This window comes from Hypomesus nipponensis, chromosome 9, assembly GCF_054491055.1.
Source record: "Hypomesus nipponensis isolate SF chromosome 9, ASM5449105v1, whole genome shotgun sequence".
NCBI lineage: Eukaryota > Metazoa > Chordata > Actinopteri > Osmeriformes > Osmeridae > Hypomesus > Hypomesus nipponensis.
In genome coordinates this window covers 22,690,224-22,716,131 of record NC_140369.1, presented here as the reverse complement: position 1 = coordinate 22,716,131, position 25,908 = coordinate 22,690,224, and the positions used below count along the sequence as shown (strand labels likewise).

Here is a 25,908-nt window from a genome sequence, read left to right as displayed (position 1 = left end):
ATAATATGACGAGATGCTAGTGACTCGATTGTGAGAGAAAAGTCTGCACTTCCTGTTAATTTTTTTTTTTGCAACACATCTTAAATTAGCTCGACACGGAGTAGGCTACTTCCGAGGTATAAGTTTCCTTGGGAACTACAATAAGCCACCTTAATGGAACGGAACTCTCGCTGAATTAAGCGAGACTTGTCTAAATAAGTCTGGCTTTTCCTTAATCTACTTTGATGGAACACAGTTTTGCCTGATTAGCAAGCTATTTCTATTCATGTTTTGTTAGTTATTGAATGGTAATGTAAGCTAGCTAAAAACAATGTTAGTTAGCTTGGCTAAACTGGTTTTCATAGCAACAGAAATCAACAAATCAGATCAAACTGTATTCAGAAAGGGGGGGTGGTGGGAACATATACAGTAAAGATGAAATGGTAGTGCGTGCGCATCCTCATTGTTTGTAAACACAAGAACCCATCTATATGTAAAGATAACATCCAAGCTGGCAATTTCGGCAAATCTGACTGCAGTTTTTTTTACACCGTATGTACTGTGTTATGAAGTCAAAGAACTTGCTAAATGAATTAAATGTCTGTTAAATGTCAAAAATCCAACTGAGAGTAAGTTCCAATCAAATTAGATTTTTTTTACCTCGAGATTTGAAAGGCTACCTTTTCCTAAACGACATGCACCAACTCAGAGCACTGAGTTTCAACATCCATTTACACATTTTGTCTCTATTTTTTATTCTACTCTTAGCGCATGACTATGTTTAACTTAATGTCAGCACCTCTTTGTCATCAATTGTCTCTGGAGTGGGGGCGGGGGCTTCTTATCCATACAAATTACACCCCTGAATGTTTAAAACGTATCAATGGCCTACTACAATTGTAAATATCCTTTGGCCTCTTCTCTAATTGGTCCTTGATATTATCTAATCTAAAATCTAATATCTTCTGCTCATTCGGCACAGTTTTTGGGGACTTTGCACGTCAGCACCCATTTCCCAGTTCCTCTATTCTGCACTACTACACTTTGACTTTCATTTAGGCCCATACTTTAGCAGTTACAGACATACAACACAGATGAGAGTCAGGACAGTGATTTAGAGTTAATGGTAGTGGGAGGGTGTTGCACCGTTCTGCTTCTCTTTTTTGCCACTCCTATGAAACATTTCTGGGCACCACAACTTTTGCCTGTTAGTGCCTGCAATTCTGGGAAGAAAACTATGAGAACAATAATGTTTAATGTAACTGCTCTTTTTAACACTACAACTGGCCCCAGCTTTGCACCCCATGGTCTAGAACTTCCCCTAGCTGCATTGAAGACAAGAGCCTTTTCATTAGGCCCAGTGGTAGACTCATGCTGTTTGAGGTTGTCAAATTTCACCACTCATACTGTAACTCTACTGTTAATGCAAGATTATGTTTAAGTTATTGTCTGAAATTCTCTGTCACCAACTGTCTATGGAGAAACCCTCCCTCACCAAATTGCTTTGGTCATGCTATCTTAAAAATCTAGTCCTTAGTTTAAGTGTGCCAAAGAAGAAGATAAAATGACCAAGCTGTGTTTGGTTGAGTCAACTTTATAGTTCTGAAGAAGAAGACCTTCTGTTTATTTTAACAGCTGAATTAGCTGTGACCAAACTAGTCACAGAATGGCTACTAGGCCAATGATGCCCCCTATCCACCAAAGTGAACCGGGGACTAGTTCGGAGCTGGTGCTAGAGCCTTGAATGTTTTTAGCCCTATTTTTTGACTGAAAATAGGGCTAAAGTTAGAATTAGCATGTACATCTAACGATTAAGCAATGAAAACTATACAACTAAACAATACATTCGATACTTTAAAGTCTGTATTTGGAAATTAGATAACAAACAAGAAATGTACTGTATGCTGATGAAAGTACTATTACGCAATAATAAATCACATACTATCAGCTCAATCTAGCAACAGGAGAAAACGTCATGATTTTGCGCAAGTGCGCTGAAGGGGAAACGGAACCTGAATTCTCTGGAACTGTTTGCAAACTCCGGCAATGCTTGTTTAATTTTCCTCACTATGAAACCGTTCATAGAAAAATTATGTACCATAATGTCCCTTGTTTGAGAGTGAGAACAGAAACACGAGGTGTAGCTGAGCCTTTACGGTTACAAAACCTAGACTTTTTAAATAGTGGTTAACCTTAAATTGGTTAATCACTGCATTCCAGGTGGAGCATAATGTATTTTCATAATTTTAAAATGTAAAAGCCGTGTAGTTAAACAAATTATGGTTTACATAATGGTGTAAAAAATAAATTACAAAAATCAATATGAATTCACAGACATTTTTGTGAATTCCTGTTAATACCCCAAAATTAAGAAATTCCATGGACATTGAATCTCTTCTCCTCAGAAGCATGATGAAATATCCTGTATCTCTAATTCCATTTACTATGGCAAGAGTGTGTACAAAATGAACAATGTTGTACTTTAAAACTGGTTGCTGTTTGAGAAAATGTGAAGCATTACAGTTTGCCACACAACATTTTTCATTGTAACTTTACAGTAAATTACTGGCTACTAGTTGCATTACTTTCACAGTAATTTTTATAAATATTTCACAGTAATGTACTGCACATATTTCACAATAATGAACTGTAAACATTTCACAGTCAAATGCAAACCAACTACAGTGGTATATTGTAACTTCACAGTTGTCATGTCATTAGATTACTGTGCTAAAGCAGTATGTAGCTGTGGAATTACATTGTCTTGCTGTGTATATATATATATGACAGTGATTGTCTGTATTTCTACGCTTTTTTACTGTTAAAGTAATGCAACTAATAGCCAGTAATTTACTGTACATTTCCAATTTAACACTGCAAAATACTGCAAATTTGACTTGTTAACTGTGATTTTACCACACAAACGTGCATTGGGTTTTGCTCAATTAAAAGTCAAAGCAAGAACAAATACAACAAAGACAACACTCATTTTAACTTTTTAATAATGATAACAAGTATTAAATTCACTTTTAAATTCAACAATTTAACTTTCGGACTTCCCATGTACTGTTTTATATTTTTTACCATCAACCTGGAATTGGCTTCCATTGTAAGGTAAATACCTTAAAATGCAGTTTATAAATACATGAATATACATTAAGGATCACTGCTAAATTGTTGAGGTAAAAATTATATCAACTATAGCAATTTTGTAGTGTTTCATGACTATAAACTTAACAACTTGCCATGGAAAGATCAAGAACAATGTAGTACCGTCTATATAGATATATCTATGTACTGTATATTTGGTGAAGAGGTGTAGCATGGGCCATCATAATTCTGACCATGATTAGTCATTAGGCTCATTAACGATCACTGCAAAAGATCTGCAGTTCCTGTGCAGAGACAGGAGAACCTAGCAGAACAACCATCTCTCCAGCTCTCCATCGCAGCCATAGCCCACCTGAGAGGTCGCGACAGTTAGCCTGATTCGTTAGATCAGAGAGGTATATTAACATCACATCGTTTGAGTATCGTAAGAGTCGAGACTTCAGGACCCCGGGTTCTGGACTGGATGGAGTGCTACAGAGAAGGCATTCTGCTAGGTTCTCCTGTCTGCACTGGAACTGCAGCTCTTTTGCAGTGATTGTCTCCTATGTATGCACAGGAACACTGAAGCTATGTATGAGTGTCTCTTTTTAGTACAGGTTTACTGTGCAACACTATTTCACTCCAATGTTAATACTTAGCTATAAAAATAGCATTCGCGCTGACCCACAGCAGAGTTAGCTGATAGTTCATCCTAAATTTGGAGCTGGCAAAAACCTACAAATTTCAATGTATAATTTGAATAGTACTTGCTATGAATCTTTAGCTGAGGCAACATATTCTATATGTTCCTATTTCACTGACGCCAGCTGCAAATTAGCCACCCTAGCTGAAGCATCGACCATGTGAGACTTAACTATCAAACTAGACGAAAATGTTTGCAATCATGACAGATTTACTGGATTTGATTATTCAAATCAGTGAAGTACGGTATTGACTGCACAAGTAAAACATAAGTACGCACAGAGATTACTAGCAGCTAAAAGGGATGACTGCAGATAATTTACCGTTGCAGAGCAAAAGTCACGATCCTGGCAGGCAGAGCTGAGGTTAAATGGTGGAAAAGAGAAACGGTCGGGAAAGCGCAAAATCTGACGTCATGTCCACCTCAACTATTTCACTTCCTGAAAATTGCATTTTAACCAATCTCATACGAGTTTTGAATCTTGCTTGTTTCACAGTTAGCCATATTTAAAACATTATAGTATAATGTAATTGATCATTTTTAATATATTTAAGAATTAATAGACGTATGCTCATTATAGGGAATTTTAATGAATACATTTTGAGAAAATGACTATTTAAATGAAACCAAATAGATGTAATAAACAATGTCATTTCCGTGAGTGTACTTTCGAGCTCCTATCGTGTGCTGTATCCACCTGTCTCTTCTTGATCCCACAATGCAGCAAAGTTCAAGTGCAATTCAAGTTTTACAGTAACGTACTGGGTTATCTCTAAGTATGATTTGAAAAGAGTATCTTACTCTGAAATAACCTAAAAAAATGCAGTGGAATCCCGGTATCGTTTCAGTCACAGTAACTTACAGTAACTACATTTCACAGTAAATTCTGCATTAAAACATGATATTGGGATAATTGCAGTTAAAGCCTATAAAGTTATAATACGATAAGTTATTGTGAAATATTCCAGTTAAATATTGTTAAATCCTGGTAACATTTTACAGTGCACAAAGATTTTCTCATTCTGGTGCAGAAGTTCAATACATATTTTATGGAATCTTCAGGATGACCATGCTGCCCTATTCCACTCTAATCTCTCTCTGTATGTGTTATCCTACTGTTTAAAGGCAACTTTTTGTCAATATTCTGTTTTATATTGCTTTGTGCTTAAATAAACGTAAGTGTTTAATAAAAGTAAAAAAGCAGAATAGGAGAAACTTGTACCACATGCTCATGATTCTTTTGCACTTATCAAAACCTTTGCACTGTTGCGGTTCATTCACTGATCACAGCGAACCCATGTTGTTGTGGTTCTGTTGTTTCAGCATATTTGTCGGTCGTCTACTTTGGCTGGATGGGGAGAGCTGTATGGGCGTACAGGCTACAACTACATTTTCTCAGGTACTTTGTCTTGATTCTAAAGTGCGGTATCCTATTGCCCCCCATTTCTTTTGAATAAAAATCACATGATTTAAAAGCTTTGTTGGGCCTAGTGCAAAATGTTTACCTTCTTGCTCTCTTTCTTGCCCTCTCTCTCTATATCTCTCTCTATTTCTATATTTCTCTCTCTACAGGGGGGACCGATGACACGTGGGCAGAGTCCGAGGAAGTTTTAGAGGACGATAGTGCAGTGAGGTGAGTGTCTTTCAGACTGTTACCATGAGAAGGAAGTGTCCAAGAGAAGGAACAGTGTCTCTGTTTTGGATTCCCGCAAAGACTGCGGCTTGTGTTTTGTTGAGTTACATTTTTATTCATATTGGGAAACCACAAAGACTGTGGCTCGAGATACCTCAAAGGCTGCGGCTTGTGTGTTTTGGATTACCGCAAAGACTGCGGCCTGTTTTCAGAAGGGCTTTATTACTTTTATTATTTGTACTATTGATTTTATGTAAAGCACCTTGAGCTGCAATTCTTGTATGAAATGTGTTGTATATTTATTATTATTTAGGGATGTACCAAATCCAGATTTTTGGGGTTCGGCCAAATACCAAATCCGCTGGTTAAGATTCTGCCTAATCTGAATACCGAATTGTACTCCCATTCAGTCCATTAACACAGTAAAACACATTTATGAAGTAAACAACGTCCACAGCAGTGTGTTTTTCATTTTATTTTAACTGTAAAAAAAGAAAGAATAGGCAGTATTATGCCAGAAAGACGAGTGGGAAAAACTATTTGGACAATTATCATATGCCTATGTTTACCCTATCAAAATCCATTAACAGCGGAGATGTTGGGTATTGTTTAGGGTCCTTTCCACCACAAGACTTGAATCGCCTTCTTTTGACACAAACTACTACCAAACAACAAATTTTTTTTGCTCACAAGGTCAATTTTCACTTTCTTTCAGCCTACTGCATTGAATGGTTCACCTAATGTAAACACCTTCCAGTAATCAACGGCGGAGTCATTACGTCGACCAGCATAGCGCGCGTAGTGCAAGCGTAGGGTTTGGTGGAAAAAATGTGAAAGTTCGTCCGAATCTGAATCACATCAAAAAGTCCAATATTCGGCTGAATCCGAATCCTGGATTTGGTGTATCCCTATTAGTATTATTATTACTCTTAATATCAGCATGCAATTACAGTGAAAGACAGAACATTTCTTAAAATCTTTTTTATCCATTAATACCCCTCTTTTCTTTGCTCTCCCATCCACGTCAATCTCCTTTATATCTGTCTCTTTCTTTTCATCTCACTTTGCCAATTTGCCTATTTTGTACTACTTCCTTCCTATTCTGTCTCCTGTTTCACTCTTTTGCACCTTCGCTTTGCTCTTGTGTTCTCTCTATCCATCACTCTCTTTCCCCTCTAGGAATGGGGAAGTGCAGCTCTTTGACAAGGTGCGAGGCCTGGACATCAAGCTGCTACGATATCTGTCTGTGCGCTACATCTGTGACCTCATGGTGGAGAACAAGAAGGTCAAGTTTGGCCTAAAGTAAGTATGGAAGAAAGGAACCATCAGGCTTTGCATGCCTGGTGATTAACCATTTTCTAACCATGTATGAGACCAGAGTCTCGAAAAGTGTTGTGGGGCTTTTGGACCTTGCCATGCAAGGAGGAGGAAGGGTGGTGTAATATGTGCCTCTCCGTGTTAGAGCGGAAAATAAAGCCAGTGGTCCTGTGGTATTTGATTCAGTGTGAGAACAATCACAGTCCAACTTGCTTTCTCTCCCTTCATCTCTCCTTCCGCCAGTGTCACCTCCTCCGAGAAGGTAGACAAGGCCCAACGCTATGCAGACTTCACCCTTCTTTCTGTGCCTTACCCAGGTAAAAAATTCTAAGCCCTGCCCGCTATCTGCTTTATCACACTACTATCATGTACCATAGTATATTGTATTACAGTTACAGAAATAGGATTGCTTCACAGGTAATGGATTATATTGTTTTGTACATCTGTAAGTGTTTCCTTTAGGATTTCTTTCAGGGGGGGAGGTAGACTTCAATTTTACTTTAATTTTCAATGGAAGTGATGTGACAGGCCTGGTAAGGCAGCATGAGATAACTGGCAACACAAGCCAGGCAAACAGGCTGCCGAGCAAGAGAAGCAAACCCTATTCTATGTGTTTATTAGAGCATTTGTGGACAATCAATTTCAGTATGTTGACAGTCAAAATGAAACTAGCTAGCATAACACAACTAGCATAACAAGGAAGTAAATGCTATTCCCAGCACCACAAAGCCGCTTGCGAGGAGCGAAGAGGCAAATTCACTACTAGTATGGAGGTTTTTAAGGGTCAAAACAAAATATATAAAACATTTAATACATAAATGAATAAAAACTTAATTTGATGCTTAATTGACACCATAAAAAATATAAGGGGTTAGGGTTAATATAAATGTTACGTATACATGCACACACAAGGCTGTTAATAGGACTAGACTTGACTAGGGATTTACCAAATCCTGATTTTCGGGGTTCGACCGAATACTGAATCCACTGGTTAAGATACGATCCGAATACCGAATCCTACTCCCATCCTTAGACCACACACAGTAAACACATTAATGAAGTAAACAACATCCACTGCAGTGTATTTTTTTTTTATATATTTTTTTTTACTGTAAAAAAAGAATAGGCAGCATTATGCTTGAAAGACAAGTGGGAAAAACTATTTTTGACAATTACCATATGCCTATGTTAACCCTATCTCAAGATCCAATCAATATTCCAAATATTACATTTACATTTATTCATTTAGCAGATGCTTTTATCCAAAGCGACTTCCAAGAGACAAAGAGCATAGGTCACTGATAATAACAACAAGCCCAGAAAACATTGCGAGAAGCCAAAACATGAAGCACATATTGTGAACAACAAAAATAAGTGCCAAAGGGAAGAACAATAAGAGTATGTAGTAAACAAGTTACAATTAAACAACATGAACCGCTACAAGTGCAAGTGTACCTGTATAAAAACAAGCAACAATAAAACCAATATATCACAGGAAGTACAAAAATGTAACTCAGTTACCACTAACCAACAAGAGCAACAAGTCTCTAAGCAAGAGTCATTGTGATCCTTGAGGAAACTAACATCGGGTCAAGCAAACCATTCCTAAGTACTGTTGTACTCCTGCGTCTGCGGAGCCTTTTCTTGAAGGTGGAGAGACTTGTAGACATTTATATTACCTTAGACTTTTATATTACCTTTTAGATTTCTTGAATTTCTTTCGGATGTTTCATACACAAATGTTTTAACAGCGAATATGTCATGTATTGTTTATTGTTCCTTGCCACCACGAGACAAATCGTATTGCACATTGAGCATGTAGCTCGACTTGAATCGCCTTCTTTTGACTGAAAGTACTGCCAAACAACACTTTTTCTGCTGACGAGTTCCATTTTCACTTTCTCTCAGCCTACTGCATTGAACGGTCCACCTATATAAACAACTTCCAGTAATCAACGGCGGCGTCATTATGTCGACCAGCGTAGCGTGCATATTGCAAGCTTAGGGTTCGGATTCGGTGAAAAGAAATTCTAAAGTTCGGACGAAATTAAACCCTGTCAAAAAACCCAATATTCGGCCGAAACCGAATCCTGAATTCAGTGAATCCCTAGAATACATTAGACTAAATTAGCAAAAAAAACCTGCCTATTTACCTAAATGGCTCTGTGTCAAGGTATCTTTATTTCGTACCGTAGGTAAAATTGTTTTGCAGATAAATAGAATTTTGTTGTCCAGAAAAAACACATACAAGACACAACAATTCACAACAAATATACTGGTTAATAACATCATGACAGGCTGCACCAAACACATGCATATCCCTTCTTGTATTTAACTAACTATTGCACACTAAAACATCTATCCTCTTATTATTAATTAAAACCTCAATTGCCGCAGGAACAAAAGTATTCCTGTAGTGTCTCGATTTCCATCGAACCAGCAACCCGAAGGAAGTAACTGAAACCCGTTGCTTAAGGGATGCAGCTCATCACTTAAAGTGCATATAAAAAAAATTGGGACTTCCACTCTGTGCTATTCACCGACAGTAAAAAAAATTGTATATGTGCACTGCTGTTCGTAGACGAGCTCCAGAGGTCGTTGCTGCGTTGCTAAATGATAGCAACTCATCAGGAGGACACTTCATCAACCCTCCACTCATTCTCCTTGGTACAATGAACAATCCATTTATTTGGCTTTGACGGCCGGCTGCGGGCCATCATATACATTAGTGGTTTTTGCCACCTCTTCTTCATCCTGGTCAGTCGCCATAGTTCTAGTACTAGACTGAGGCTACTCTCCTCCACAACTCCCTAACATGACGTCATTGTCGAATTGCGCTAATATGCTAATGCTAACCCCAAAAATGACAAAAACTTATCTTAAACACCATTTGGAGACACCATTTGGAGATTTCTTGAATAAAATACATATCTTTAGAGCTTTATGTACCCATTAATTGACAGTGGTGGTTAACCTGCCATATGGCCTTTAAAATTGTACTTGCCTTCCTGTACAACTGTGTTGTATAAAGGTATTCTAGAGTCCGTTGATTTACTCCTATTATCTTACTCGCCCATGTACAATTTGGTTTAAGGAGTTTTTGTTCTTCACTGACAGACTCCCATACCACACCACAATGGAAAATGACATAATAGATTCAATAAAAGCAGAATAAAACAATAACAGCATGTGTCTGTCAATGTGAAATTTGGCAAGCTTCCTCAGGCAACTCAGACGCTGATGACCTTTCTTACAGACCATTTCACAATTCAGATCAAATGTCAGCTTGGAATCAATGACTATACCTAGGTATTTGTAACTCTCTACACCAGTGTTTCCCAAACTTTTTTTCTGGGGACCCAGATTTTAAAAGTCACAAGCCTTCGCGACCCAAGCCAATAGAGATTATTCGTAAATCACAAAATATAGGTGGATTTGACTATTATTGCACAATAACAAGGATATTTTACTGTTATTTTATTGTTATTTCAGAACTTGTACGCCTACTGCCATTGTTAATAAGCTATCTCAGACTGAGTGATCACTTCTCTCTGAACAATTGAACCAGCAATGTTTAAAGAAGGTATCCAATAAGTGCCTAATTGGACGTACAATGTAGGCTATAAAAAAAACATATAGCCCATGTATTCTTATTTTCAACATTCAATTGAACCAGCAATATTGGAACAAAATATGAAATAATTACAAAAAGATAACAAATTATACAAAACATGTAGTACCATTTCAACATTGCTAATGGGATAGCTGGGCCTGTGGTGCAGGAGGAGAGCGCAACACGCATATCAGGCGCAGCATTCAGTCAGTTTCTGTGCTTGTCTTCATTTTTGTGAGCACAGAAAATCCCAATTCGCACATGTACGTGGTAGTGAAAGGAATAAGCATATAATTAGAAATACTGGCCCTACTGAGGACAGGATATTCTGACGAAATGCTTATCCAGAATGATAAAGTCACAGATCCATAGCGTCAGTGCGATCGCAGCTGAGCTGCAACAACTCGGTTTCTTCAGCAGGACTAACGGTGCATTCACACTGCAGACTTTTTTACCGCTCAGCACCGCCGGCCTTCCCACAGTGCACCACGCTCGGGGGCGTGCCAGACAGATTCATTCAGAGCTGTAGTTCTCTTAAATCACTGTTGTAGTTCTATAATGTCATGGCAAATGTGCAGACAAAATACAACTTTTACACACATTAAGCAAGAATCCGACACACTTTCTAGATCTGACATGATCTTATCTTCAGCACACAATAGGTTATCTTTTTCCACACTTTTTTTAGGCCGAGTGAAAGATTAAATGCCACCCGCACTCTATGTAACGGGTCTTTTTCCGGCTGGAAAAAAAGATGCATCAGACATAAACGTTGACATGTGTAACCTTTTATTATATTACTCGAAATCTGTGCAAATCATTCGCTAGATTATGACTTGCCTCTACACATTCACTGTATGGATAGCGAGTGGCCGCCAGCCAGCATTTCAGCGTTGAATGTCAATCGTGTGCCGGGTGAGCTAGCTAGACTATGCAGCTAGCACAGAAGAAAGTTACGTAATGTGAAGAAACTGAATTAAAGTACAAAATACAACACACCAAGGAGGCCGACAACCTCAGCAACCCTGCGCCAGGCATATATTTTTTTTGTTTACGTCTCTGTAATCTAACATAGACGTATCATACAATACTGGGTATGAAGACACACATACGATGAGTTGCTCTTCCATCTTGAAAATTGTCAAACCTAGAAATGTTTACCATTACCAACAGTTGCTAGGTTACAAGAAACAAGAAACCAACCCAATTGGCCATCGCTGGCGTTTTCACGCTCCTCATTTACATAAAGTTCAGAAAATCCAACTTTCGCCGCTCCGCTCGCCTTCCCACAATGCCCTACGCAGGCGTCAACGCCTGGTTTCATTGAAAATGAATGGGAAGCCGACGCCCCGCTCTGCCCGCCCCGCTGCAGTGTGAACGCACCGTAAGCGTCAACTCAAGTTAAACCTGAGGACTCTCAAATTCGAAGGGATTTTGCATCCACCTTTCATCATTCAGAAGGGCATACCTCTCTGTTGGAAAATAGCGATCAAAGTTCTCAATAAGCGCAACAAAATTAGTTTTATTAAGCGCAGACGGAAGTTGTAATGGATGCCAGCAAAATTCTTAATGAAACCTTTACTTTTAAAAAGTTGTCAAATGGTTCCATTGACAAGACCCAAAGTGATCTGTGTGTGTTGTCGTTGTGAACTGAGCTATCATCGCAGCACGTCCAATCTGAAATACCACTTGATGGCCAAGCACACAGCTGATGCAAATTCTCCGCCCCCTCGTCAAAGCCAGGCGATTGCAAAGTTGTTTTCAGCAACAACAAAAAAACATTTGCACTAAGAAATCCGATCCACTTTTCCATGTTGATGTCCAAAATATATAAAAATGTATAAAAAATTCTGTGACAAATAGAAATCAACGGACATTTAGAATAGATGAAAATGTGTGATTAATTGCGAGTTAACTATTACATTAATGCGATTAATTGCAAATATATATTTCATCGTTTGACAGCACTAATAATTAGTGATTTATTTAAGCATTGTATTGTAAAATGGTATATTAGTTCATGTATAGAAACATTCAATTATATATATTTGTATGTATTTACATATTTAGTGTTGGCCCTTTAAAAGCCTCTATATGCCAGTAGATCAGCAGGCTTAGTGTACCGTATTTTTCGGAAAACAAGCCACATTTTCTAAACGTTGCTAATTAATTGAGGCGACGAGCAAGAAGCAAATTGCCTGTGTGTGAACTTTTTCTCACAGGTCTGTTTTTTGTTTTGGGGAATTTATAGCTAATTATATGTATTTTTTTGTCTATTCTTTTAAGGGGGGCAAGAGGTCGTTTTGGGGGGGTGCACCACCCCTCCAAAACAATGGTGTGGGAAATGCTCATTCACCAGTATATGTGGGGTTTTTTACTCTTATGTCCCATGCTTCCAGGATGTGAGTTTTTCAAGGACTACAAAGACAGAGACTACACTGCTGAGGGACTGGTGTTCAATTGGAATCAGGTTCGCTAAGAAAAAAAAGTTGAACTACTTGTTTATGCTATTTTTTATTTTAAATATAACTCTTAGGTTCCGTCTTGACAGGACTTTGTAGATGCGCCTTTGACAATCCCCACGTGCTTTACCAATAACTTGAACATTGACTGGAGTGAATATCAGGTACCTCTTTCTACATTTACTCACCAGTGTAACGTGGACTGCTAGTATTATCAGTCACACATTGACACCTGTAGGTCAGTCACGGAAATGCACTCAAATTAAATAACAAATATTAAGTTTACCTTTTAACATGTTTGACAATTTGCGTTTCCACCAAGCAACTTCAAATGGAAACATCTAGCCTTTGGAAACATCTAGCCTTTTAGCCAAATCATCGTTTTGATATATTGTATGTTGAAGTTGTTTTCTCTTTGTCCAGTCTTGGGACCTGGTGCAGCAGACCCAGAACTACCTGAAGCTGTTGCTTCACATCATCAACAATGATGGTAAGTGGTCATTCGACACCTATACCCTGCTAGCTGGGAAGGGAAATCTACTTAGCATGTCTTTGGGCAAACTGGATTAGCTGTCTCTTTTTGGATATTGTGTATTTTCTTATTTTAACTTAGTTCCAAGGTCTGCTGATTGAAAGGTCATTGCAATATGAGAGGAACTTTTAATCATCTAAATTATTTAGTAATTGTAATTTTTAATTATGTATCTGAAGGGGATGTAAAAAAAAAAAAAAAAAAAAACGTATTTTGAATTAAGATTTTAGTTTCCATTCATACAAACCTGTACCAAGTAGTTTTGTTTAGAACCAGTTAGAGCCCCTGTGTAATTTAAAATAATGGGTTTGTTTGCATTTTAGCAATTCCAATGGAAAAAGTTGGACCCAATAACCACTTGGCTTAATAAACTGTTCTCTCCTTCCAGAAGAGAGCGGCCTCCTGGTGCACTGTATATCTGGTTGGGATCGTACTCCACTCTTTGTTTCCCTCCTGAGGCTTTCACTGTGGGCTGTAAGTGTTTGCCTCCCCACTGTCCACTACCTCCCACTGAATCTCACTCTACATAAATCTGTCCCTTAGAAAGGAATATCAAATTTAACAGCATAAACATGCAGCACCTTTCAAGACAGGCCGATGGGAGGAGGTATCAATATTGTTTGATGTCTCTGGGGCAGTGATTTTCCTGCGTTTGATTATTGTACTCCTTTCATGTTTTTTTTTTTCTTTTTTTTCTAGGACGGAGCTGTCCACTCCAGTCTAGAACCTGCCGAAATTCTGTACCTGACCATTGCCTATGACTGGTTCCTTTTTGGGTACTCTCCCCCACCCCTCTGCTCCTTCCACCCCACCAGCTCCTCATAACACCATATAACTTACAGCACATGACTCCAAGATACTTTCTTAAGGGACAAGTTTGAACAGCATCCCCCACCCAAACCATCTGGTTACGCAATTAGATGTCCCATCCCCTTACTCTGTCTTTCTTTTTTTCAGTCCTTTGCTTGTATTACTTCTTTTATAAATACCATTATGGTGTGTGTGTGGGGGGGTGCTAGTGCTGGTGGTGTTTCTGATTGGCTGGTAGGTGGCATATAACTGTATAACTTGAGATGGCTATCAACTCAGTGTCTCACAGTGAATGCGGGGACTTGAGCACCTATCAAAATAAAAGCGCACCATCTGAAGTTCGGTAACTTCTACAAATTAAAGTTCGATTTTTTGACTGAGCCTAAGCAAACATCCGTGACCAGAGGACAGCGCTACCATTAGGCAAAGTAGGCAGCCGGTAAAAAAAAGAAAGATTCTAAATAATATGTTCCAACATTTTAAATATTTTGGGGTCAGGTGGCTAAGCGGTAGTGAATTGGGGTATTAATCAGAAAGTTGCCGGTTCGATTCCCTGCTGTGGAAAATAATGTTGTGTCCTTAGGTAAGGCACTTTACCCTACTTGCCACCGGGGTTAATGTCCCTGTACTTACTGTAAGTCGCTCTGGATAAGAGCGTCTGGTAAATGTAAATATAGCAAGATATGTTCTTTTTCATTACATTTAAATTTATTCATTTAGCATTTACATTTATGCATTTAGCAGACGCTTTTATCCAAAGCGACTTCCAAGAGAGAGAGACACTTTTTTCCAAAGCGACTTCCAAGAGAGAGCTTTACAAAAGTGCATAGGTCACTGATCATAACACCGAGATATCCACAAACATTGCGGGTAGCCAAACATGAAGCATACATTGTGAAAACCTGATACGGGGCGCGATGGTTAGCCAGTGAAGGGAGATAAGGAGGGGGGGTGACATGGAAGCATCTGGGTAGGTTGAAGACCATTACATTATTCATGTGCGAGACAAACCCAAACCCCCCTATCTTGCACAAATGGATTGTCCCATATCATTTCTCAGCCCCGCAGCGCAAAATATGTTAGCTGGCTTAATCAGTTAGCTGACAGTAAGAGAGAAAGATAGGAGACTTTGAAACAATAATATGAAATTATAAAACGATTATATGTTAGCGGTGCAGCAAAAAGACGGAAGAAGGAGGAAAACTAAACTTTTATTGCTACCCCCCCAAAGGTGACCCCTTTTTTTTCTTCTGCCAACAATGTTAACAATAGTAGTAGTAGTTTAGCGGCTGCAGTTATTCCTAAAAACGATTTGACATTGACAGGCTCAGAAGGTAAAGAAATACATTATTTAGGGGCCTCAACCAGTCTGCCTAGGTCCCCCAAATCACTAGAACCGCCTCTGTCCATGACCCCCTTCATAACAAGACCCACCAGTTGAGAAACTGGAGTACATTATTGTCAAACTCCCTTGGACAGTATGGTTTATCTGTTGAGGTGCAATTGATCAAGGTTTGTTCTGAGTGGAAGTGTGAGGGAGATAGAAAATTAGTTGTTCCAGGGTCAGTTTGAAGTTATTATGCCAGGTACATCTTGTGTAACTCTGTACAATGCTTTGATATTGAAAACTTTAATTTAAAGTTCAAACTCAAGGTCACATAATGCTGTGTGATATTGTTAGATGGTATAAAAGACACATCATCATAATATGTTTACATAGTAAGCAATAGCGCCTTGCCCTAATTCAGTGTTTTCTGTGCATGTTCCTCCTTCAGTCATATGCTGCCTGACCGCCTCACTAAAGGAGAGGAGGTGAGAACAAATGCTGCTAAAATAACTAAATAAGGATGTGATATCTTTAGCCATTCGACATTTCATTAATCCATCATTTTCATTAGTGTTGATTGGAAGCTTTCCATATGACGCTGTCCCAACTAAGTCTACAAGTTCGTGTATAGAATGTTGTAATGGTACATTGTAATAAGTTATAAATTATTGGTCAAGGCTTGGAAACTAGGGGGTAGTATTGTGTTGCGTGTATGTTTTTCTAATTGTCAGATTTACCCTGCCCCCTCCCTTCCCGACAGATTTTTTTTTTTTGCTTCAATTTTCTGAAGCACATTGTCTCAGAGAAGTTCTCTGCTGTTAAGAAACAAAGGTAAGCACTATTGTAGACTTTTGTTGACTATAAAATAGAGGCCTTTTTGAAAACAAGTTGGGCTGTACACTCACCATATCATGATCCCAAGACATTCTTTTGAAATTATAACCCAGATTTTTATGGTCGTAGTTGAAAAAAGTGTTTATTTATGCTTTTTGTGTTCTTTGATCTCCCCCCCTCCCTCTCGTTTTTGTCTAATACTCGCCCCCCCCCCCTCCTTTCCCTGTCTCACTTTTACACACTCACTCACTCACTCGGTCACTCTGTCTGTGTGTTATTTCATAACAGAAGAAAAAACTCCCAGTTCAAAGACACTGATTTCACAGTGGATGACCTATGCCAGTTGAGTAAGTTATTCTACCCCCTTGTGGTGGATCCCCTGCACACAGTCACACTTTCATGATGGGATTGTACCTTCCTGCTGGACTGAGACATGAAAAGCTACTTGTGAACCACTTGCATGTCTAATTAAGGAGACTTGTATTTGTAGAGCTCATGTTATCGAGTTATGAGAATGCTAACTTATGTACCAAACGTAATGCTAACTTTAAGTTTCTTAAAGAGAAATACAAGTCCATGAGCAGGTCCTCTTTTTTTCTATGCCACTTAAGATTATGTGTTGGGAAAAAGATCTGGGGCGCCACCAGAAGTTACAGTTAAGTTAGCATCATGCATCTGCCACTGAGTGGATTTAAAAGGCTACTAGAATATAATCATCTAGTAGTCATCTACATAATAGCTGAAATGCAATGGCTATTTGAAACAAAGAGAACAAAATGCTTATCAATAACACAGGAAAAGGAAAGGAAGCTACTTGAGTATTGAAATATCTTTGTGACCCCCCTTGTCCTGGTCTGTGCCATCACATTTATTGTATCTTGTTCAAAAAGAAATGAAAGGGGACAAACCCATTTTATGATTGGGGTGCTGGTGACACCCTCCAACCCTTATTCCTTTTGTGGTTGGTGCAGAATCCCGGGACAGGGGCAGTGTGACCAGTCTGAGCAGTGACTTCTCTCTGATCACGGACGATGCAGGGGGTGTAGCCTCCAGCCTCACCAATGACAGCATGGACCTGTTGTCCAGCCAACCACTGGCCACCAGCTGGTGAGCTCACTCCCATTCATCACAGCAGACAAAATCTCTGTGATAATCATAATTCAGGAACTGTATTTTAGACACTCATGAAATGAAGAAACCCTTAAATTGAGAATCTCAAAGACGTGTGTTGTTTTATTTTTTTATTACATTAACTTTTGTTATAAGTTAGGCATGTAGTAATGGTGAGATGCATATTGGAAGCTTGTTTTATTAATTTACATCAAAAAGTTAAAATAATTGCTGCTTTCCCAGGAGGAAAGGGCCTACCTCGTCCCCCCAAACAGTGATGTGGAACAGGCCCCTCCTCCTTGACGAGCGCCTGAGCCATCCACTCAGCGAGGGCAAGTCCTCCAGCTCCTCCTCCTCCAACCAATCAGAGCAGGGCTTCACACGCACCGGCAGCAGTCCATTGGCCGTGCCAGGGAAGAGGTGAGCACTTAATTGGCTGCTACAATCCATCGTTATCGGCAAACGCAGCACTGAGCTGTGCATTGTATCCGGGCTGAAGTGGTGGAATGTAAATAAGGCGTATGTGGGGGTAGTGATATATTTAGAGTCTGCCTGTGTTGTGTAATGAAGGATGCAATTTCGATTGTGAAGAGTTTGTTGCTCCTGCATGATTGTTCCTACATGAGTGTGTCAAATTGGGGAAAGAATGTCTACCTGGTCTTTATCTTTCCTCAATTTAGATGCAAGTTGTACATAGGCACAGAAATGGCACACACACATATGTTACAGCTATGGAAGCTGGTGCTTTGGACTTTGGACTATGATTGGTCTGCTTGATTAGAATAAGGATTCTTGAGCCAAAGCCATGGAAAGCCTCTCCCAATGACCTCACCTTAGCTTGGGTCTTGCTCAAATGCTTTTGACCCCTTGCTCTTTGACCGCTTGGTTCTCTCCATTTTTGCGGTCTCCCTCCTCTTTTTCAATCCTGTCATTATCTGGGCTCCATCCGTCTTCTCACTGCTTTTGCTCTCCTTTATTTGTCCTCCTGTTGCTGCAATCGTCAATCCATCTCTCGTCTCCATTTATGTCTTGCTTCCTCTCTTTTGTCTATTCATTTCAATCTATTTTTGTTTGTTAATTTCTCATTGCTATTCTGCACTCTGTCTCTCCTTTTTACTTCTCTGTACTTTACGTCTTTTTCTCTCTCCTTCCCTCTCTCCATCTTCTCTCTCTGTGTCCCACTCTCCCTCCATCCTCACTTCTCGTTCCATCTTCGCCCCTCCCATTCTCTCTCACCCTCTCCCCAGGCTGGCGGCGGAGTATGCCCGCTCAGGCTCCTCCCTCTCCACAGAGTATGGCAGCTGGCAGATTGTCTCGGGCTGTGGCAGCATCCACGACCATGCCCCGTACCTGCTGCCCTCCGCCGCCGCCGCCGCCGACTCACCCCTCCCCTTCAGCTTCCAGGATGAGGGGCCCAATGGACGAATGTGAGTCCTCCACTCCTGGTTTATTTCCCTTCCCTGCTTTCCACTTCCCCTTCACTGGTGGTGGGGTGGGGTCAATGCCTCGCATGGCCTGTGTGTGTGTGTCTGTGTCACCCAGAAATCTTTGTATAAATTAGGAAAACATGGATGCGTATGTGGTGTGTTTAACCATCTCAGGGGAACACTGTAATACAGTTGTGACCTAATGTCCTGAGAGTTAAACTCCGTTCTCTAGGAAAATTGTCTCATAGTTGCGCAGAAAGGTTCAAAAAATAAGAAGTTCGGAAAGGTTTCAAGAACGTATATTGTCTGCTGTGTTTGCTTCAGGATTTAGAGTTACAGAAGCACTGTGTTCTGTAGACTTGTTTAGGTTAATCAAATTATTGCTTATTATTTAAGTCTGCATTTGAAATTTGAAGGAAAATAAAATGTGTCCAAATTTCCCCATTCGTTCCTGTTAATTCATGGAAATTTACATTTAGTCATTTAGCAGACGCTCTTATCCAGAGTGACTTACAGTATGTCCAGGGACATTCTCCCCGAGGCAAGTAGGGTGAAGTGCCTGGCTCAAGGACACAACTTAATTTTGCACAGCCGGGAAGCGAACCAACAACCTTCTGATTAATTGCCCGACTCCCTAACCGCTCAGCCATCTGACCCCATACTTAGATAGTTTCTGGTTTGAAAATTTCCTGGCATTTGGAAACCTTAGCTGTATGTTGGTTTTGAGGACAAAATGTTTGTATTTCAGACTCTGGGATACTTTTTAACTGTGAGATATTTTATGAAATGTTCAACTGGTATGTGATTTGAGCTGTACCCTTTTAATGTAAAGTAATCAAAATATAATGTAAAAACTAGGGCTGTGAAATAATTTTTATTTATTAATCACAGGTTTCTGTGGATTAATCATGATTAATCACATATTACCGATTTTGTCTGTATATGTGTATATTGTGCGTCTTTGCGGTGCTTTGATGCTCGAGTCCCCCGTTGCCACTCGCAAAACTTTGGTGAACCCCTCGTCCTCAACAATATGAATCGGTCTACAGCTTTTTCCAATCCATTTGGTAACTGTGCTAGTCAGCTTGTCACATGCAGACTTGGTGAGGGTCCTACGCTCAGCGGCGTAACAATGACTTGGCGGGCCCGAGTGCAGATCTCACCAACGGGCCCCTTAACCGACCAATCGTCGGGCGAAATTATTGAGTGTTGAGCTTAGCGAGGCGCATGGAAATGTACTTATTATCAGTGTTGCGTCTGAACACGTTCATGAACTCGTTCATAATTTTGGTGAACTGAACGTAGCCTACTGTATTACTGCCTGATGAATGATACTGTGCAGTGGACGCATTCATTTTGGTGTCTGTGAATGGCACTTTCACTCTTTTTAATTTCGTTTAATAAGGTGCCAGATTTCTAGAGACTTTCAGGCTAAAAACACACCGTTACCAGTCTTGTGTCCAGGGTTGCCCAACCTGTCAATCGCTGCGTGTGCTTTCTTTCTTTCTTTCTTCTAGCTACTGTCTATGCCTGGCAAGTGTGAGAACGCCGAATTGCGTAGAGTCAGAGAGCGGTATTGCAGACGGCAGCCACATTGGAAAAAAAGAACTGAACCAACCTAGTTCATTATTTGGAGCTTTGAACGTAGTTCAACATTTTGAATGATGAACTATGAACTGTACTAGTTAATGTAGAAAGTGAACGTTCCCAACACTGCGTAGGCCTATTACAATACACACTGTGAATTGATTGGTGAATGTTTAATTTTATTTTTGTTAGCTAGATATGCTAGCTTAAGTTTAGCCTATCTAGCTTTAGCTATTTTCCAACAACATCCTGCACATTGTTTTTAATATCTAACCTGGCTGCTGCCTTATGCCTATACGTCCATTTAATGACGTTTAATAGCCATGTCTAAATGCATTCAATAGGCTATACCAGACAGTAAACGTTAGCCTACCCTGGTGGCTGAGTTTCTCTCATTGCTGTTGGGCTGGGGGTCAGACGTAGCATCCTCTTGAACACCTCGCCACAAATCCAAATGAAGATCATTTTGTCAGCTTTGCTACCCTTTCATCCTGCTCTTTGCATTCGTGCCGCTTCCTGCAGCCACTTTTGTGTTTTTGAATGAAGGGCATGATGGGGTAGCCTACTTGCCGCAATTACTCAACACGCAACGCAATGCAACACAACAGGATGGCAAACGATCACAACGTCTATAGAACTACATATTACCCAGACAATATTACTTAATAAAAACGAGATTCGTTTCATTCAGCAAAAGGCTAAATGAATTATTTGCTGTTGTTAAGACTGACTATTGTTCAAATGTTTATTGGGCAGGTGAGAATAACTGACACCATAATTGAGAAATGTTTGCGAATTGATTGGACCGGATCATATGTTAACCTTTCTGTGATTTACGCGGAGCGAGGGGCCCGGTCAGTACTTCAGGTAGAGTTCTCACTTGAGATCGAGGACGGGCCCCCTTTCGCCACAGGCCCTAGTGCAGCTGCACTCCCTGCACTGCCTATAGTTACGCCACTGCCTACGCTGTTCAGTGAGGGTGGTTTGGCGCATTCCACTTGAACTCCCCTCGCCTACCAACGCATGCTTCGACATGAGCCGTAGTAGGAAAGCAGATTCAAAACTCCTTAAAATAGGCTTAAAGCATCTGCATGAATTTTTGGAATTAGTTGAAATATTGGTTGAGATACTTGTACGCTGCTACGAGTATTCAACCAATTTCAAATGTTCAGCACTGAAGCCCCACCCTCAAAGTTTCTGTATTTTGTAATTGTGCTACCCTCAGAGCAGGGACCTGCTTTTTGCTCCCCAGAACTCAATTTAGAAGAACACATTCTACCCAACTAACATTTGTAGTGGCCCCCCAGTCAAAGCAGTATTGCATTTTTTGCATAATTCTCTGAAACCTAGAAGGGGACGAGGGGCTTGGGGTGGGGAGGTGGTTGTGGTGGTGGGAGATAAACAGTTGGAAGAGTGGAAGGTATGAGGCAGAATGAGAAAAGGTTATCTGCATTATCCAACACCTCCCCCCTTTCTCTATCCCCACGGTGGGACATAATTCAATGTCTGCTTGGTCTGGCTTCTAAATTGAGTGTGTCCTGAGAACAACACTCACAGCCAGAATGAGCAAATATCATCTTGCATATACCCATCCTTCTTTGAGGTGAACGGATGAAGGGTGGGAGAATGAAGAGAATGAGTGAGGCAGGGGTCAGAGAGATGCTGCCTTTAAAGATCCCATGACATGCTGTTTTTGGATGCTTTTATATAGGCCTTAGTGGTACCTTAATACTGTATCTGAAGTCTCTTTCCCAAAATTCAGCCTTGGTGCAGAATTACAGCCACTGCGAGCAGTCCCACAATGAGCTTTCCTCAGGACGTGCCGTTTATATGTCTGTAGCTTTAAAAACTATGAGGAAGAAAGAGGCGGGGCTAATTGCCATGCTTTGGTTGTTTGCAAGCCATGATGTCTCGAGGAAAAACCAATATAGAGCTTGCACGGTCGTAGCTCATTTTCTCATTGGGGGAGAATACCCAGGGCTTGGTTTACACCTATTGAAATTTCTAGCCACTGGGGGACCAGAGGCAGGCTAGGGGAACTCATATTAATGTTAAATAACCTTCTAAAGTGAACATTTCATGGGACCATGGGAATTTTCCAGCACTTGGTGACAATGACTGAAGCGACTCTTTCTCAGTTTTTTTTGTTATTGCTTGTACTTCTTGTTTCTCAACTTTCTCTTTCTACTCTTACTCTGTCCTCTTGGTTACATTTCCTCCAACCCCCACTCCTTTTCCCTCTGTTAATCTCCTGTTCCCTAAATACTAACCCTTTTATGCCCCAGGTGCCAGTCCCCCCCAGAGCGTCAGGCCCGTTTGGAGGCGGTGAGGGAGGTCTTCCTGGCTGCCTACAGCTCCACCGTGGGGCTCAAATCCTCGGTTTCCAGCCCTTCTGGTGCCATCTCAGGCCTCCTTGAGCAGTTTGCCCGAGGCGTGGGTCTTCGCGGTACCAACAACATCGTCTGATGACCTCTCTCCTCCCTCCCATCCCCACATCCTCATTGGCCGTTGACATCTTTAATCTAGTCACACTCTTCATCACAAAATCCTACCCTGTGAGGAAGGGTGGGGTGCTTCACGGTCGAACATCAGAAGACTTCAATAAAAAAGTGCCAAAATTAATGTACTCGACCCAGGGGCTGAAACATATCTAATATTCATTTTTGGTTCTTTTCTTTTTAGCAAATGTTAGTGCCCTGGATTTTTTTAATCTTATCTGTGCCATTTGAACTTCCTTTTTACTGTTCTTTTTTGTGTGTTGCATGTTTGTCAAATTCAGGGAGTGGTTGGCCACAGTATCAAAAGGGAACTGCAGACTTATTTGGCCATCTCAGTTGCTCATGTTGTAGAGCAACATTTGACCTTAATTACACACCAATTTACCTAGTTCAAACCAATAATTCATTGTCTTTGAAATGACAGACACTTTTTTTCAGTTCTTCCTATTGCAAGAAAAGAAAGAATGCTCTGGGATTCATCTTGACGATCTTCCTCAGAAAAGTGTGTACTTCTCCTTTTTTTAGTGGATGAATAGACTGACAAGCTGCTATTCAATGCTGAACCAAGCTGGAGTATCCACCGTTACATTTCCATTTTTATATAATATATTTGAATAGATGAATATGCTAGGGCAATATATATGATGCCCTTTCCAAAACCCATGATTTGATGGTTGGATCCGCTGATTCATATTCACATGCACCTATGTTTCCTAAACCCTCAAAGTGTGTCCATTGTTTTTTTCATCTGATCTGATATGGCTGGTTTGCAATGACTGGATAACCCTGTAGCTTTCACCTATCCTATCATGTCAGATCAGAGATCGTAGGGAAGGACATATGGGTCTAGGCTTCAGAACACAGTCCAACCATTTGGGAGCTGTGCAACAAAACATGTTATTTACAAGGTCAAGATTTGGGCTCAACACCATGGTTATTTCACATCCAGTCACCTCAAACCCCTTTTTCTTTATCAGTCTTCAAAACTGAAGCACAAAAAGTCATTGGTCTAGTCCTTTCTGTACACAATCTTGTTTATTTAATATTTTCATAGCTCTTCCTTGCTGATCAAGCTAGTAAAATGCAAACCCACCTTAGAATTTTGCCAGTTAAGCAGTTCTCTCCACCCCACTGTCTCTCACAAGTTGCTCTTTGTGACCAGATGCTGGCCTTTCAGAGTTGAAGGGCATTGAGACATGCACACCAGTGTATTTTTAGTAGTCGTTTATCAACGGTTTATCACATTTTTCAGTGCAAGATTTGAGCAGTACTTGGTATTTTACGTTCACTTGAGGGCCAAACGGTTTTGATGACTGCTATACCTCAGGACCTTTCGTTGTGCCTTTTATCATAAGTGTGGATGTGATTCTTAATTTAACATAGTTTTCAAACGCATCTGTATCTTATACAGTTTGAAAGCTTGAATGTTATCGAAACAAATCTGTTGACAGTTAAGCTCCAAGGTCAATGGCTCTTCCACCCTCTATCAGTCACCTGACTGCTAGAACAATCATATTCTTTCTGCTTTGTTTGATTACATTAGTTGTGCTATGATTTCAAGGTAAATAAGTATGTATGCTGTTGAGGGACATCATTTTTGTCAATTAAAAACATCAGTCAAATTGGATAGAAGGGCTCTACCAAGGGAGTGCAACATGTTAACCTGCCGGACACTTATTTAAAAATGTGTTCACACAATAGTAAGGCTTTGGAAATTGAGTGATATCTGGTTCTCAAGAGTGATTCACAATTAGCTATAGGCACCTTTTTTAGGCTATTATTTATGTTGCACATGCAGCATAGATAAAGCAATGCCAGGGGTTATCTCTCAAGATTTTCTTTTTGGAGGCCATTAATTTTAGATAACTTGTTGAAGGGAGGGAATCAGAGAATCTCTTTTGGTTGGTTTGGACTCATGTTTACATATTTGCTTTAAGGTAATGCAAGAAGGTGAAAACTCCTTATGTGTTCCAAAAATAATGGCATGGATTTCTTTCCAATATGTTGTTCAAGTAATTGTTGAAGTAATTGAAAATTAGGTAAGATTTATTTTCTGCTCTGGCTTCATCACATTAGATACCAGAGACCCCTGTTCACTGCCTAATCACTGTTGATGAATACATCACTTGACATGCCATGGTTTTGCAGAAAATGTCAAAATAACGATCACAAATCATTCACCATGTTACAATACTTCTGTAGTAGCATATACTGTACATTGTAACTTGAAGCACTTCATTTCCATTTCTTAGTGTCTGCATGGTTCTCTCCAACTTTGGCTTGTGGAATTGTATTGAAGGATTGTCTTATTTCTTTTAAATGTTAAATGCTGCGTTGCACTCATCCTTATTTTCTGAGTATAGAAAACTTTTTTTTTCTTTGTACAGTCAATTCATTTTCAAGTAATTTTATCTTGTTTTAAATTGCTCTCTTAATTGTCGCCAGAGATCGACATTGGGAAAGATTAATTGAGCTGAAGGTTGCTAATTCTGAATTAAAAAAGTTTAAATACCTGTGTAGGTTGTTTGTGTTTTTTTTATATTCTGTAGACTACAGTTGTGTTTATATTCTGTAGCCTACAGTTAATCTGGAAGCAGTTCCTGCAATCCTGTAAGCAGTTGGTCAGTCACTAGCTTTGTCACAACTGTGGGTTATTTGTTTCTCTGCGTTAGTCAGGGTACGCAAGTTTTGCGAAGCTAGCAATCTTGGCTTCTGTTTGACACAATTCAAACCAAAATATCCCACCCCCTCCCTTCAAAACCACTCCTCAAAACCACTCCGCAAAACTACAGTAACGCGCATTGAGTGAAGGGGCAGAGTGTGCGCAGGTGGGTAGGTAGACAAACAGGTAGCCGTCCAATCAATAGTCAGCGTTCCCTTTAATGATTGGTTGTGTTTATTACAGTATTGCGATGCCCACAGATGTAGGAATGATTTCATATACCGTCAAACCTTTAGATATTGGTTGCTATCAAGACGTGAAGTT

At 40.0% G+C, this 25,908-nt stretch overlaps 1 protein-coding gene across 2 annotated transcripts in view; it reads left to right on the top strand.

Moving 5' to 3' along the window:
* Positions 1-25,435, top strand: part of mtmr14 (myotubularin related protein 14) — a 34,129-nt gene extending 8,694 nt beyond the window's left edge. The window contains exons 4-19 of one of the 2 annotated variants that reach the window (XM_084704106.1): positions 5,096-5,171; positions 5,345-5,405; positions 6,585-6,707; positions 6,966-7,039; positions 12,735-12,805; positions 12,887-12,961; positions 13,221-13,287; positions 13,721-13,803; positions 14,029-14,105; positions 15,915-15,951; positions 16,227-16,297; positions 16,589-16,647; positions 17,272-17,407; positions 17,654-17,830; positions 18,658-18,837; positions 22,710-25,435. In XM_084704106.1, coding sequence (XP_084560232.1) covers positions 5,096-5,171; positions 5,345-5,405; positions 6,585-6,707; positions 6,966-7,039; positions 12,735-12,805; positions 12,887-12,961; positions 13,221-13,287; positions 13,721-13,803; positions 14,029-14,105; positions 15,915-15,951; positions 16,227-16,297; positions 16,589-16,647; positions 17,272-17,407; positions 17,654-17,830; positions 18,658-18,837; positions 22,710-22,890 — 1,548 coding nt within the window. In that variant the 3' untranslated portion in view covers positions 22,891-25,435. Of the gene's footprint in view, positions 1-5,095; positions 5,172-5,344; positions 5,406-6,584; positions 6,708-6,965; positions 7,040-12,734; positions 12,806-12,886; positions 12,962-13,220; positions 13,288-13,717; positions 13,804-14,028; positions 14,106-15,914; positions 15,952-16,226; positions 16,298-16,588; positions 16,648-17,271; positions 17,408-17,653; positions 17,831-18,657; positions 18,838-22,709 lie in introns of both variants that reach the window. The other variant, XM_084704105.1, reaches the window with a different exon arrangement.
* The last annotated feature ends 473 nt before the right edge of the window (positions 25,436-25,908 follow it).